The following is a 14,874-nucleotide window of genomic DNA, read 5'->3' on the forward strand; positions in this document are numbered from 1 at the left end:
ACAACCTTTATTGCTGAACAGAAATGCCCGCCAGGGAGCCTGGCTGGTGGCCCCGTGCCCAGGCGGGAGGTGCAGTGACCACCACTGCCTCACCCACAGAGGGCGGGGAGCTGGGGGCATGTGCTGGGTGGGAGGCTGAGGACCCAAGGGTGGGAGGTGCGGGGTGCAGAGGGGCCGGCCAGGCAGGACCCAGCCCGAGGGAGGGGGAGGCCTGGGCTCGCACTGGTCAGGGAAGCTGGGAGCCAGGGGGCAGAGCGATGGCCCTGCGGCCCCCAGGGCATCTGGTGGCAGGCAGCCCTCCTGGGGCGGTGGCGGTGGGTAGCCTCCTTCCTGTCCAGCGCGGAGGGCTGAGGTAGGCGCGGGCTGGCACCCTGGGCCCTCACAGCCGGGGTTTGATGTGCAGAGGTTTCCCTGTTCCGAGAAGGGCAGAGGTCAGGTGCCAGGAGCCCCCTGGCAGGTGAAGCCCCCCAAGCTCCCTGAGGGGCATGCACAGCAGGGGCTCTGTGGCTTCAGACAGGCCACCCTGGATCCAGCGTCCAGCGGGCGCAGGCCTGGCCCCTGTGGCCCAGGAGAGGTGGGAGCAGGGCCCTGGCTGGGTAGGCCCTGGCGGTCTGCAGGCGGAGCTGGGAGCAGGTGCACACCTGGCACCACGCTGCGCCTTCGCGGGAAAGCCAGGTGTGTGCAAGCAGCTGGCTGGGTGGGGCAGGGGGCGGGGCAGCCTGTGGTCAGGAGCAAGGAACCAGAGGGCGGAGAGTCCTGTTCAAGGGGCCCGCTCAGGTCCACACTCATGGGTGCCACCGCCTCTCCCTGCCCATGAAGCCCCCTCACAGGCCGTGTTCCCGAGGACCAGACGCCCCCACACAGCTGCCCACAGGCGGCCTCTCCATGTGCCTCTCAGGCTGAGCCCCAGCCACCTGCTCAGCTGAGCGCAAGCCCAGGAGTCAGGCCCAGCAGCTGGGGCCCCAGGCCTCTGGCCTTCACGGCTGTGCAGGCCTGGGCGGGTGCGGCTCGGCCTCCTGCCCTGGGCCCTCCCCCCCGCCTCCAGGGAGCAGGGAGGGCAGGCGGATGGGGTGCCCACCTCCCTCCTCTGACTCTGGGTTGGCTGCCGGGTTCCTGATCTTACAGAATAAAAGTGGCAGCAGAGCTCCCCGCGGCCCCTCTGCACCCCCGGAGGCCACACCTGACAGAGGGCCAGGCCGCTCCTCGCCCGAGTGGGGGCTGAGATGAGGCAGGCGGGCGGGCCGGCCCCTCCGCGTCCGCGTTTGAGCGTGCTCAGCGGAGCTGCTAGAGGAGGCTGCGGCAAGCATCTTCCATTAACGTTACGACCGTGAAATATGACAATAAAATGATGGCCGTATGGTCGCAAATTTGCAGCCCGCCGAGCTGCGTGGGGTTTATCGTCACTCAAACGCGCGGAGAGCTGTAAAATGTTTACAGAAAGGGTCGTTTGCAGCCATAAAATCCTCTTTTCTCTCCTCAACAAGGCTGAGTGGAGCCATTTACCAAGCCCCAAATGCTCATCGGGGAGAGGGAGCATCTGTTCTCTCCAGGAGCGTGCGCCGAGCTTCCAGAACAAATTAACAGAAATGGGTGCTTTCTAATTAAATCAGCCCTTGGCCGCTGTGCGCTCACACCTCAGCCCCGCCCCTTGGCGGCAGGTGCTCAGCCATGGGCCACCTGGAGACTCTGATTGTTGGGTCGGAGCTGGGCACGGAAAGACCCCTGGCCGTGCTGGGGCCGGCTGCCTACCTGAGTCCTTGGCGGGGGCGCTCCTGGTGGTCGGGGCCCTGGGCTGGCCGCCTGGGCTGGGCGTGGACTGCAGGGAGATGAAGGAAGGCAGCTTGGAGAGGCCTCCAGAGCCCTTCCCCACAGAGGCAGCCTCCTCCTGGAGCACCGGCTCCTCCCGGTCTAAGGAGGGGGAGGAGGAGGGGGAGGGAGAAGAGGGGGAGGGGGAGAAGGGAGCCTTTGATGGCAGGGCACAGGCTGCAGCTGACCCCCGTGCGGAGGAGAGAGGGGAGGCCGGGCCAGCAGCCTCCGAGGCGAGGGAGCTGGGCGTCTGCCTCGCAGGGCGCTGGGCGGCCGAGGGCTTCCTGCGGGAGAGAAGGGAGAGCACCGTGTGAAGGGCGGCCGCTCCGCAGGGCAGGTCTGGAGACCCCGGCCAACCACCTGGAGAACCCCTCCCGGCGGCCAGGCTCCCAGCGCCCCCCTCCTGGCCCCCCATCCACTAGGCATCACCATCCAGGTGCCAGGCCAGCCTGAGCCTGCCCTCCTCTTCCGCAAGGCTCCTTCCCACCCTCGGGAGGGTGAGCCACAGGCCCCACCTCAGCAGGCCCTCCCCTGGGAGTGGGAGTAATGGCTGAGGACCCCCACCTCCTCCCTGGGGTAGGGGCAGGGGCAGGGGCAGGGGCTGGCAGCACCACACTAGCTGGTTGGGGCCAGGGATGCCCTTGGCTCTGTCCAGCTTGGAGGCCACTTAGGGCTGAGGTTTCTTTTAGGATCTGAAGCCAAAAGAGCTGGGTGGGATATGGGGCTGCCCAGGGGCCCTGAATGTCCCCCTGTCACCTGGGCCCCTGGCCAGTGCAGGCCCTGCTCCTGAGAGGCACGTTGCTGGGCTCCGGGGCTGGGGGTGCAGATGCCTGGCGGCCGGGGCGCTTCTGGTTGCGGTGGAGCAGCTGGCACTGGGCGCCCCGGGGGCAGGAGCCCCTGCGGGAGAAGTCGGGGCACAGCAGGGTGTGCTTCTTCTTGCACTGGGGGAAGAGGGCACAGCTGGTGAGGCCTCGTGGGGCGGCAGCCTTCCTGCTCGGCTGGAGCCCAGGCTCCCTGTGCGCTGGCCGGGGCTCCAGCTGCAATCTCTACAGCATGTGCCCTGAGCAACCTGTACGGCGAGGGCAGCGCCCTGCTGGAACTGAGGGCCTGGGGGTCCTGCCAGGCTGGGTGGGGGTGCCCGGGGTGTGAACCCCTCCTCCTGACCACAGCTGCCCATCCTGGAGGAAGAGAGGGTGGGGTGAGGAATGGGGTGAGTGGGACTTGGGCCTTGAGGCCTGGGAGAACCTCACTGGGAGGGGTTCAGGCTTCAAGCCCAGGGGTGCGGCCAGTCATCCCAGGCCACTGCCACCAGATCCACCACACCTGCCAGGGTGGCTAATTATACCCTTGAGGGGCAGGCGCTCCGGGCACAGCTTCAGCCCCTGCCGTGGGCCCCCCTCCAGCCGAGGGGGTCCTTTCTCCCCCTCTCCCTGCAGCTGGCTCCGTGGGCAGGGCAGGGGCGAGGGCAGATGCTGCGAGCCTGGGCACCCCAACTGCCCCTCACGTGGTGGCAGCAGGCAGCCGGGGACCCCCAGAGACGAACCTGCAGGAGAGCCACTGCCGAGACCACTAAGCCCACCCAGAACCGAGTTCAGACCTGCCAGCGCCGGAGCGGCCGCGTGCTCGGGGGCAGCCACACACCGAGAATGCGTGGCCGTGGCCAGGGACACCGTGCTCCAGTGGAACCTCCCCCTGCACTCGTCCAGGGCCTGGCGGAACCTCTCTCCTGCCCTCGTCCACGCTCTGAGGAGGTCTGGGCACTGGCCCACTCTTGTCCCCACCTGGCCCCACGGCCACAGGGACCAGAAGCCGCCATACTGGGGTGCGAGCCAGCGGGCCCTGCATGGACAAACCTCTAGCAAAACAGACAAAGAAGAGAAAAGCCATACGTTTCCAGTAAGGAGTGGACATGGGATAGTTGTCCCCGCAGACACGGGGTAACCAGGGACACTTCCACTCTCCTACACACCGGCCCCGACAACTTCGTGAGGTGGACAACTGCGCGCACAGCCACCGGGCCTGACGCAAGAAACAGGGCCGGCTAGACCCGTGGGCGGCAAGGAGGCTGCGTCAGCATCTACCTCTGAGCAAGAAAGGCCCCACCAGATGGCTTCCCGGGAACCTCCTGAACGTGGAAAGGTTAGACCCCCCCGCCCCAATTCTTCCAAAACTCTGCAGAGTCCGAGGAAAGTCTGCCGACCTGAATGGCCCAAGCAATCTGCGAAGCTCGACTTGTTACCTCGATACCAATACCAGACCAAGATGCTGCAGGAAAAGGAACTACGGTTCATATTCCTTGTGCACAGATGCAAAATCCTCCACGAAATGCCAGAGGACGGGTTCAGCACACGTTAAAAGGATTATGTATCATGACCAGGTCGGAATCACTCCCAGAATGCAAGGATGGTCCAACACCCAAACAGCCATCCCTGTGACGGACTGACCCTGACAAAGGGAAGGGGAAGCACAAGGCTCATCTCAATTAAGCAAAACAACGGACAGGATTCAACGCCTCCTTGTGATAAAAACACCACACAAACTAGACTCTAGAAAGGGAGCACCCTGCACAGGACAGGCCTTCGAACAGCCCGCAGCTCAGCCAGCTCAGGGTGCAGGCTGGCAGCGGTCCCCTAGGGTGTGGAAGCGGACAAGGGCGCCCCCTTCTGCCACTTTTATTCAACGCAGTACTGGAAGTTCTGGCAGAGCAATGAGGCAAAAATAGATTAAAAAAACAGCAGGCATCCAGATAAAAAGGAAAGAAAATGATCTGTTAGCAGAGAAGAAGCCACAGAATAACTGTTAGATCAGTAAATACATTCAGCCACGTTCCAGGATATAAAATCAACAATTACATCCTTATACCCTTGCGGCGAACAATGTAAAAAGGAAGCTTCAAAACTCTCACTTATAATACTTAGAAATAAGCTTAAACAAGGCGGCAAAAGACTTGCACACTGAAAGCTACAGAACACGGCTGAGAGGAATGAAAGACACCGCCTCTGTGTGGACAGGAAGCCCTACCACTGCGGATGCTCCCAGAGGGAACCTACAGACTCAGGACAGTCCCGACAAAATCCCAAAGGCCTAGGACAGTGACGGCGAACCTATGACACGCGTGTCAGAGGTGACACGCGAACTCATTTTTTGGGTTGATTTTTCTTTGTTAAATGGCATTTAAATATATAAAATAAATATCAAAAATATAAGTCTTTGTTTTTCTATGGTTGCAAAGATCAAAAAATTTCTATATGTGACACGGCACCAGAGTGAAGTTAGGGTTTTTCACAACGCTGACACGCCGAGCTCAGAAGGTTCACCATCGCTGCCTTAGGAAAACTCACCCAAACGGCCACAGAGAACCTCGAGGGTCCCCGAGGAGGCAAAGCAATCTTGGGAAAGACCGGTATCTGAAGGACTGCTGCTCCTGATTTCTAAACTTATTCTAAAGCTGCAGTGATAGGGACAGACAGAGACCAACGGGACAGCACAGACCCCGGGAACAAGCCCTCCCACGAACGTCAACGGCCCCCGACAAGGGCGCCACCGTCGGTGGAAAGAACCGTCTTTTCGCGAATGGTGCTGGGACAACGGGACCCCCACAGGCAGAGAAATGAGGTGGCCCCTCTAACACCTCAGACAAAGATGAACTCGAAATGGGCCAAAGACCCACACGTCAGGCTGAAGCTCCAACACCCCACAGGGCAGGACGGGCAGCGGCATGGCGCTGAATTTACAAAACTGCATCTCGGACACCCGGGCGAGGGGGGGAGGCAGGAGCCACAGGAGAGTGACAGCACAGCTCACTGAGCCCGAGAAAGGATTCGCAGGCCACTCTCTGGTAGGGATTGGTTTCGACAATATGTTCATTTCCGTTCAAAAATGGCAAAGGACTTGAGTAGACGTTCTCCCACGAGGACACCCCAGTGACCAGTGAGCACCTGCAGGAACGTCAGCGCCGCCGGTCGCCGGGGAAATGCAAACCCCCCCCACGCGAGCCTCCTCAGATGCGACTGTAAAAGGGGAGCAGGGGCCCCGTGAGGGAGGGGGAGCCGCGCACACACTGCCGGGCGCTGCGGCGGGTCCTCACACGCTAAGAGCAGACTCACCCGCCGGCCCCTCGGCTTCCCTGTGGGGCGTGTGCCCCAAACAACACCCACGTCCACCCAGAGACTCGGCACCCACGTGCACAGCAGGAGGTGGAACGGCCGGGCCAGGAGGCCGTCGAAGGAATGCAGTCCTGCGACCACAACACGATGACGCCCAAACACGCTAAACCAGGGCAGCCACGACCTGCCCGGAACAGACCGTTCGGAGAGGAGGGGCGGCCGCGATGCTGCACAGCATTGCACATGGACTGGACTAGACCTGGGGGCGTGCGCCTGCCCTGGGTGAGCAGGAAGGTCCGCAAACCGCCCTCTTTACACAGAGCAGCGGCTTTGTGACCCTGGGCGCCGGGATCGGAGGGAAGGGTGGGCAGTTCGCACGCGGTGCGGGGAAGGGCCCATGTGTGAGAACACCTGGCCCCAGCGGGTGGACCGCGAGCAGCGGACACGGCCTTCCCTTCCCCCGGCGCCTGCGCAGAGGCTGCCGCGCCCCACGTGGTGGGCTCTGCCACATCCCCGTTTCACAGAAAAGAAAAGGGGCCCGGAGTGGCAGGCGTGGGGCCGGCCTGGGGCCGGCGGCAGAAGATGAGGGCCGTGGCCTAGGTGGGACAGATCCTAGAACAGACCACAGGGTGGAAAACGGAAGAACGGTGCCCCCCAAGCCAGGAAGAGTTCAGCTGAAAGGCAAAGCTACCAGGTGGTGGCCGACGGGGACGCTGCTGCGATCGGAAGGCAGCGAACGAACACCAGCCAGAGGACACAGCGTCTGTGAGGCAGCAGAGGGGACGCCTCGCTGCTGGGAGCCCCCAGGCAGCATGAGCAACAGGAAGTCCAGGGAGGGCCGGAGTGCGAGCAGGCAGGCGGCAGTGGCAGTGTGATCTCAAGGTTCTGTGCAGAGGGGGCCACGGGATAATCCACATGCACGGATCTGTCCCCACCTGCACTGGGAAGCAGGGAACACCTGACGCCCAGACCGAGGGCTTGAAACACAAGGAAAGGAGTCAGGCCCCAGGAGGAGGAGCGGCCAGTGCAGGGCTGGAGGGTGCAGGGCTGGAGGGTGCAGGGCTGGAGGGTGCAGGGCTGGAGGGTGCAGGTTGGAGGCTGTAGGGCTGGAGGGTGCAGGGCTGGAGGGTGCAGGGCTGGAGGGTGCAGGGCTGGAGGGTGCAGGTTGGAGGCTGGAGGGCTGGAGGCTGCAGGGCTGGAGGCTGCAGGGCTGGAGGGTGCAGGGCTGGAGGGTGCAGGTCGGAGGCTGGAGGGCTGGAGGGTGCAGGGCTGGAGGGTGCAGGTTGGAGGCTGTAGGGCTGGAGGGTGCAGGGCTGGAGGCTGGAGGGCTGGAGGGTGCAGGGCTGGAGGGTGCAGGGCTGGAGGCTGGAGGGCTGGAGGGTGCAGGGCTGGAGGGTGCAGGGCTGGAGGGTGCAGGGCTGGAGGGTGCAGGGCTGCAGCGGGAGAGCCAGGTGAGCCTGCAGCACCTGCAGTGCCTCAAATGCAAAGCGAGGCCATATGCCCCTAAAGTGGACAGGGACAGGGAGGGACGTAACCTGCAGAGTCCACAATGACGCAAACCTGACTGAGCTCAACCTGAGCCAGCACCACCAGAAACCACGGATGGGACGACGGCTTCGCACGCAAAGGACAAACACAGCAGCTGTGAAACTAGCGGGTGGAGCGGCTCCCGGAGTCTCCCCCGCCACACGCACACGCACACGCACGAAGCAGAAGGCTGACACCACACTGAGTGACGCGGGTCAGCAGGCCCCGTGGCCGGTGAGCCCCAGCCCAGAGGCCAGTGCAGCCTGAATTATTCACAAGAAAAGGGACGCTCCCCTTTAACAAGCCGCGGCTCCAGGAAGCAGGGTTAACAATTCCACTCGATCCAGTGGAATGTTACCAACTCTCTGGGGCCATCCGCCTGGCACTCCAGGCGGGAGGTGCCCACTCAGCACTTCTCATATTATTTAGAGAATCGAGTTAACCCTCCCGGGCCCGGCTCGCGCCCCGCGCGGCCTGCTCAGCGCTTTCCCATCTATAATTACGAGCCGCTATCCATCATGTGGGCCGCGCAGCGCCCGCACCGAAAGGGGCTCAGTAAGCACTTCCTCCAGGAGCAGCAGAACTTAAACACAGCTCTGATCTTCCTTTAAAGTGGAAGATTTTACAATAACCATCCACCGCCCGACCCCGCACCGGGCGTCCCTCAGGTGACCCGTCCACTCCGTCAGGCCCATCTCGGCCTGGTGCAGGAAGGGGTCAGCCCTGCCCGGTGCCTCCGCTTCCCTCAGAGCCCGGCCAGACTGCAGGCCCCCGCGGCGGGCGGCGGGCGCCATGCACCAGCAGCGGGGCAGGTGAGCAGCTGCCTGTTGGGGCGCCAGGGACTGAGGGGACCGGAGGGGGAGGGGCTCACCTTGGCGCCCAGCGGGCAGTAGCCTTTGAGGAAGTCGGTGCAGACCTCCGCCTTCCGGGACACGTAGACGTGGCTGTAGGGGCAGTCGCTGTTGCTGCAGATCCCCTTCAGGAAGTAGGAGCACACGGGCATCTGTGGGGAGGGAGGGGCGGCAGTGAGGGCGAGGCCAGCAGCTCCTGCACCTGTCAGGCGTCGGCACCCCACTTCTCAGGTAAACACCCCGACTCGAGGGTCCTGCCACGTGCTCCACAGCCAGGAATGCGCCGCACAGACTGTGGCTGGAGGCCTCACAAGGTCCTGCCCCAGGAGGAGGGGCCACAGCACCGGCCACAGCAGGGCCAGCAGGAGCCAGGCACCTCCTTGGACAGGAGCCGGGCAGGCCCTGCCAGGGGCTCAGGACCGAGATGGGACCTGCCCGTCCCAGGCTGTGGGCCGCACGGGGGCAGGCTTTCCAGTGACCTGAGGAGTGGACGCCTCAGTTTCCCGGGCTGGAGACCTGGCCGCTCCTGGGCAAGGGTGGGCGGTGGGCTCAGCGGGCAGGGAGCCACCGGAGCAGCCCGGTCTGTGGAGGCCTGGCAGGGGCCCGGCAGCACCCTGGCCTGTGGCAGGTGGCCCAGCTGGGACAGGAAGATGCACGGCCCCCTCCTTCCCACTGGGAAACAGGCCCGAGCGCCAGCGGAGTCTCTGACCCCACCCTGACCTTCGCAGCTGCCACTTTTCCAGCGACTCCTCTCTGGGACCTCAGCTGCCCGCTGTCCTGCGGGAGCCACACAGGGCCCCGCGGGCCTCCCTCTCCGGGTACTCTGCGGGCGGGGCAGCACCCCCAGTCGGTCCCCCTGACTCCCCACTGGCACTTTTCTGGGGAGGAGGGAGGGGGCTGAGGAGGGAGAACAGAGAAACAAAGGCGGTTTCCCTGCGTGCGAGTTTGTTTCTAATTGTCTTTTAACTGCAGCGCAGAGCGGAGAGGGGCGGGGGGGGGGGGGGGGGGGGCTGCAGACAATCCCTTAATGTGGCTTTTGATCTAGAGCCCAAATGAGCTCTAATAAAAAGGATAATGAAGCCAGCTCCACGCCAGGCGGAGCCCCGCCTCGCTGTCAGCACGGCCGTTATCCAGAGGAGACGGCCTTCTCGTTTCAATTAACCTTGTTTGCACCCACGGCGTCCACACAAATAACAGCAACATTAACGCAGATGCCGCGGCCACGCAGACAGCCCGGGCGCGCGGCTTTGGAGCCGGGAGCTAATGAACCCGAAACTCGACGTGAGTCTCCAAATCGCTCACCAGAGCTCGGAGCTCCATTAGGGAAAACGCTGATTCTCCCCAAGCTCCTCAAGGGGAAAAGCTGTTGCCGCAGCAGCACTGCCCGCTGCCCGTCCCCCTCCCCCGTCGGCCCTTCCTGGGCTCCCAGGCCAGCACTGGCCCGGCCTGAACTCCCGTACCCACTGGGACCACACGCCACCCTGGCTCTGCCCCTTGGGGAGCCTGCAGATGGGGTCCACTCACCTCAACCCACGGGGTAGGGGCCTGGGACCAGAGGCCCTCTGCCCCCCCCCCCCCCCCCCCCCCCCCGTTCCCTGTGATTGGGAAGCCTCTGGCTTCTCAGCACCCTGTGCCCACGGCTGCCCCTTGCCCATCGCAGGCCTGTCCTCACAGCGCGGGGCCCTGTGGGCACTGGCAGGAGGCATGGCACCGGACCCCACCAGGTGGGCTGGGTGAGAGCCAGCTGAGCAGAGTGGGGGGGCCCCCCCGGGGGATGGAGGGCAGAGCTTTTGGGTCACAGCCCAGCTCCTGGCAGACGCCAGGGGACCTGACAGGAACACACCAGGTGCCCCCGCCGGAGCTGTGCTCACCTTCTCCTTGGAGACCTGGTGGGAGAAGGGGCAGGTCCCGTCCGTCTTCTTGCACGTGCCCCGGAGAAACCTATGCGAACGGACGGGGAAGAGAGTTGAGGGTGGGTAAGACGGACCTCACAGACCCACGCCAGCCGCCTGGAGGCCGGGCTCACCTGGTGCACACGGCCACCTTCTCAGGGTCGTGGATGTAGGGGCAGCGCTCGCCGCGGTTGCACCTGCCGAAGCGGTTGTAGTACATGCAGTACTCCTGCTCCGCCCGGCGCCGCCTCTGCCGGGCCTGCCGCACGATGGCCAGGCTGCGCTGCACGGCCCGGCTGTGGACAGGGGAGGGGGGTGAGACCAACAGAGGTGCATAGACCACGTCCCCCGCCCCCCCCCCCCCCACCGCCCGCTACCCCAGGGACATACCTGGCCAGGGAGCGGCTGCAGCTGCCAGGAGGGTCCAGCCGGCCTATGGGGAGAGGCAGGTCAGGCCCACCCCCACCCTGGGCTCTGCCCGCTCCCCAGCTTGGCACAGGCCCCTGGGTCTCCACCCCCAGCTCAGGCCCTGCAGTCCCCTCCCGGAGACCAGCCCCCTTCCCCTGAGGCTGGGCTCCTGCCAGGCCCTGCCTCTCGCCCCCTACATGTGGCCTGCAGGTGTGGCACAGGGACACGGCTCCCCCAGGGCCATAATGGTTGCTGGCCCCTCTGCCCCCTCTGCCTGGGGCAGAGCCCAGGGCATGTGACCGAGTGGCTCTGGAGACAGCCCTGGCTTCCCACGAGCCAGTGGTCTTGTGTATGTAAAGGGAGTGAAATCAGACAGACAGAGGTACGTGGCCATGAGCCGGACACCCTCAGCCCGGCTCTGGGGAGCGGGCCCACCGGTGAGGGGCCCTGACAAGCAGGCCCAGCTCCCAGGCCTCAGCAGCCCAAAGGGCAGCTGCTCACAAAGTGGACGTGGGGGGGGGGGGGGGGCGCTTGGGCTTGCCCTGCGGGGGCTCCTTGAACACTGAACCCCGCATGTGACACAGGTCCCCTCCCAGGCGCAGGGCGGGGCGGGAGCCTCCGAGGCCACCACGTCCCATTTCCCCGGCCGGCGACCCCACAGGAAGCCAGGGGCCGGGCGATGACAGAGCACTGCTGCCAAGGGCTGTCCCTGCGCTTCCTGGCCTGGCAGGTGCCCTCCGGTGACCTTCCCACGGCTGCCTCTGCAGCCTGTGCTGCCCCCCAAGTCCCTGCCCCACCTGGGCACTCGGGCGCCCTCTACAGGCCCGGCCCTCACTGCCTGCTGGAGCTGGAGCCACACTCTGCCAGTTGCCGCCCCCCCCACCCCCCCTCAGTCTCCTCCAGTTTAAAAGGGAGGCAGCGGTGGTTCCTTGTCTCTCTCACACCCATGTCTCTCTCTCCCTTCCTCTCTGAAATCAATAAAAAAAAAAATAAAGGGGTGTCTCCAAGGCTGAACAGCAGGAAGTGCTCTGCACGGCAGCCAGGCTGGTGGCGGTGCAGGAGGCGGGGGCGGGGGTACAGAGGGGCTCTGGGGGGCGTAGGGCAGCCCAGGCCCAGTGGAGCCGGTTCCCAGGCTGGGACACCCCCGTGGTACGTGGGGCCAGCCCCGTGGTGCGTGCACCTGCCCGCTGGCGGGGACGGTGCGATGGGGTGGCCGGTGCTGGCGGTCCCGGCTGCCACCCAGGCCGCGCTGACGCCGTGGCGCCACCTGCTCCTGCCACCGCGTGGCTCCTGAGGGGCAGGCTCGCTCCCCTTCCACCTTCTGCTCTCAGAGATGCCAGTGTGGGGCTCGGGGCGCTCTGCCAGGCACAGGAGGCGGCTTTCAGACGCTCCGGGTGTTAAAAATGCACATCAAGTGGCGGCGAGAGGGGCCGAGGTGCTGAAAAGTTCAGCTGAAACCGCGACCTGGGAGCAGGAGGTGCTGAGCCTTCGAGAGAACTCGCACTTCCCAGGATCTTCCCAAAATAGCGGCAGCCGCCGCCCCACCCACCGTGCCCTCCCTGCGGGTGCCTGGCCCTGGCCGGCTCTGGTCAGAGGGCGCCCTGGGCACAGTGCCCCCGGGCGAGACGGACACCCTGGCCTGGCTCTGGTAACGGGAGCCTAGGAGGTGGCGTGTGGGAGGGAGGGAGGGAGGCAGGGGGTGGGGTGCGGGCCACAGTCAGGCACTCGGTGACCTCAAAGCAGCCATCTTGCGGCCGACAGGTCACAGGTCAAGGGTGAGAGGCATGCAGACAGACCTGCCCAGGAGGAGCCGCCCACGGCGGCCGTGCTCTGGGGCTGGGGCCAGCCTGCAGCCCCGGCCGAGACGGTGGCCCTGGCAGGGACGAGGCTTCTGCCCCACCGCAGGGACCCAGCTCTGGGGCCGGGACTGCACAGGCCAACGAAGTGCCCATCAGGGCCACACCCGGTGCACCAGGTCTCAGCAGGGCATGTGGGAGGGGTCCTGGGGCTGGGCCTGTGGAGGGCAGGCCTTGGACCCAGGAAGGAAGTGCCTGGCCCCAGGGTTGGGGGGCGGGGGTCTGCCCCAGGAAGACAGGCTCTGAGCTCTGCACCCCCCAGAAAGCAACGCCCCCCAGAAAGCCACGGAGGCAGGAGAGGCCGAGGGAGGGTCAGGAGGCTGCTCCTTCCTGCTGAGGCCACAGCTCCTCTCACATGAGGAGAAGTTATTCGGCCAAGTGGGCGCAGGTCAGGGCACAGCGCCAGCTGGAGCCATCGGCCCCTCCCAGGGAGGAGCCCTGAGGGCTCGCTCCCGTCTGTCCCCGCCCACCCTGCCCTGAGCTGGGAGGGCTGAACCCCAGGCCTGCCCCTCAGAGACCACCGAGGCTGGTCAGCAGGTGGCAGCGCGGCCTGCAGGGCAGGTCTTTGGGGAGGGGCCTCCTGGACCGGTGGCCCCAGGCCCCTGAGGCTGGGGGTGGGGAGAAGGGTGGGGGCCGATTCTGGGGAGCAAGTGCAATGAGGCCGCCACCCTGTGCGGAGAGACAGCTCTACCCCCAGCAGGTGGGCAGGTGGGGCCTGACTGGGGGGAAGGGTGCACCCCCACAGTGGCCCCGGCGCCGGCCCCTCCCACAGGCTCTGCCTGCCTCCCCAGGTGGCACCTGGGTCTCTCCCTAGGGCTGGACACAGGGCCCAGCGGCAGCTCTGTGAGGAGGTGCAGACCGCCTCTTCCTCTCCTGCCACGGAGACCAGGGGATACGGAAGGGGAGGCGGGGCCTGCCGGCGTGGCTCGCTGTTAGAGTGTCGGCCCACGCACCCAAGGGTCTCCAGTCTGATTCCCGGACAAGGGTGTGAACCGCTGGCCAGGGAGGAGTCCCTGAGGCCTGGTTTCAGTAAGTGGCACCAGACCCCCGGGGCTGACGGGGTGGGCATGTGGCCCCATGAGATGCCCACTGAAGGGCATCCTGTCTGCAGGCCAGTAAGCTCGTCCAGCCCGTGAGGAGAGGACGCAAGAGCAGAGCCAGGTCCTGCCAGCCAGGCCAGCGTGGGGGTCGGGGGACAAGAGCCAGTGCCAAGGAGGCCCCAGGGGAGATGGGCCAGCGGGTTCAACCACAGGGGCCAACCAGACATCCCTCTGCAGCGCGGCCCTGGGCCCGCCCTCTGTGGCTCCGTCACCCGGAGGAGCTCGCCCTCTGTGGCTCCGTCACCCGGAGGAGCCCGCCCTCTGTGGCTCCCTTATCCAGGACGAGCCCGCCCTCTGTGGCTCCCTTATCCAGGACGAGCCCGCCCTCTGTGGCTCCATCACCCGGAGGAGCCCGCCCTCTGTGGCTCCCTTATCCAGGACGAGCCCGCCCTCTGTGGCTCCATCACCCGGAGGAGCCCGCCCTCTGTGGCTCCGTCACCCGGAGGAGCCCGCCCTCTGTGGCTCCCTTACCCAGGAGGAGCCCGCCCTCTGTGGCTCCCTTACCCAGGAGGAGCCCGCCCTCTGTGGCTCCATCACCCGGAGGAGCCCGCCCTCTGTGGCTCCATCACCCGGAGGAGCCCGCCCTCTGTGGCTCCCTTACCCAGGAGGAGCCCGCCCTCTGTGGCTCCCTTACCCAGGACGAGCCCGCCCTCTGTGGCTCCGTCACGCGGAGGAGCCCGCCCTCTGTGGCTCCGTCACCCGGAGGAGCCCGCCCTCTGTGGCTCCGTCACCCGGAGGAGCCCGCCCTCTGTGGCTCCGTCACCCGGAGGAGCCCGCCCTCTGTGGCTCCGTCACCCGGAGGAGCCCGCCCTCTGTGGCTCCCTTACCCAGGAGGAGCCCGCCCTCTGTGGCTCCGTCACGCGGAGGAGCCCGCCCTCTGTGGCTCCCTTACCCAGGAGGAGCCCGCCCTCTGTGGCTCCATCACCCAGGACGAGCCTGCCCTCTGTGGCTCCCTTACCCAGGAGGAGCCCACCCTCTGTGGCTCCTTCACCCAGGAGGAGCCCACCCTCTGTGGCTCCATCACCCGGAGGAGCCCGCCCTCTGTGGCTCCGTCACCCGGAGGAGCCCGCCCTCTGTGGCTCCCTTACCCAGGAGGAGCCCGCCCTCTGTGGCTCCTTCACCCAGGACGAGCCCACCTCAGGGGAGCGGCAGGTGGGGAGGGCTCTGCTTCTGGGGAAGGCAGTGGAGGAGACCCTGCCCTCCACCATGCCACCGCTGTGTGTGGAGCCCGTGGGCCATGACTACAGATGCCACCGGCCTTTCAGCTCTGACGTTAGAGGCAACCGACCTGCTGGTGGGAGGGGCTGTCCTGACCCAGCACTGCACCC

The 14,874-nt window shown here is 65.6% G+C and overlaps 1 protein-coding gene across 3 annotated transcripts in view; it reads right to left on the reverse strand.

Moving 5' to 3' along the window:
* Positions 1-14,874, reverse strand: part of ZC3H3 (zinc finger CCCH-type containing 3) — a 48,647-nt gene continuing 33,773 nt past the window's right edge. For 2 of the 3 annotated variants that reach the window (XM_070392462.1, XM_070392463.1), the window contains exons 6-12: positions 10,573-10,615; positions 10,317-10,478; positions 10,162-10,231; positions 8,311-8,442; positions 2,563-2,747; positions 1,750-2,090; positions 1-411 (exon numbers count right to left, since the gene is read on the reverse strand). In XM_070392462.1, the coding sequence (XP_070248563.1) occupies positions 380-411; positions 1,750-2,090; positions 2,563-2,747; positions 8,311-8,442; positions 10,162-10,231; positions 10,317-10,478; positions 10,573-10,615 (965 nt within the window). In that variant the 3' untranslated portion in view covers positions 1-379. Of the gene's footprint in view, positions 412-1,180; positions 1,421-1,749; positions 2,091-2,562; positions 2,748-8,310; positions 8,443-10,161; positions 10,232-10,316; positions 10,479-10,572; positions 10,616-14,874 lie in introns of all 3 variants that reach the window. The other variant, XR_011468259.1, reaches the window with a different exon arrangement.

Source organism: Myotis yumanensis, unplaced genomic scaffold, assembly GCF_028538775.1.
Source record: "Myotis yumanensis isolate MYYU_CA2020_CCGP unplaced genomic scaffold, mMyoYum1.0.hap1 SCAF_15, whole genome shotgun sequence".
NCBI classification, from domain to species: Eukaryota; Metazoa; Chordata; class Mammalia; order Chiroptera; family Vespertilionidae; genus Myotis; species Myotis yumanensis.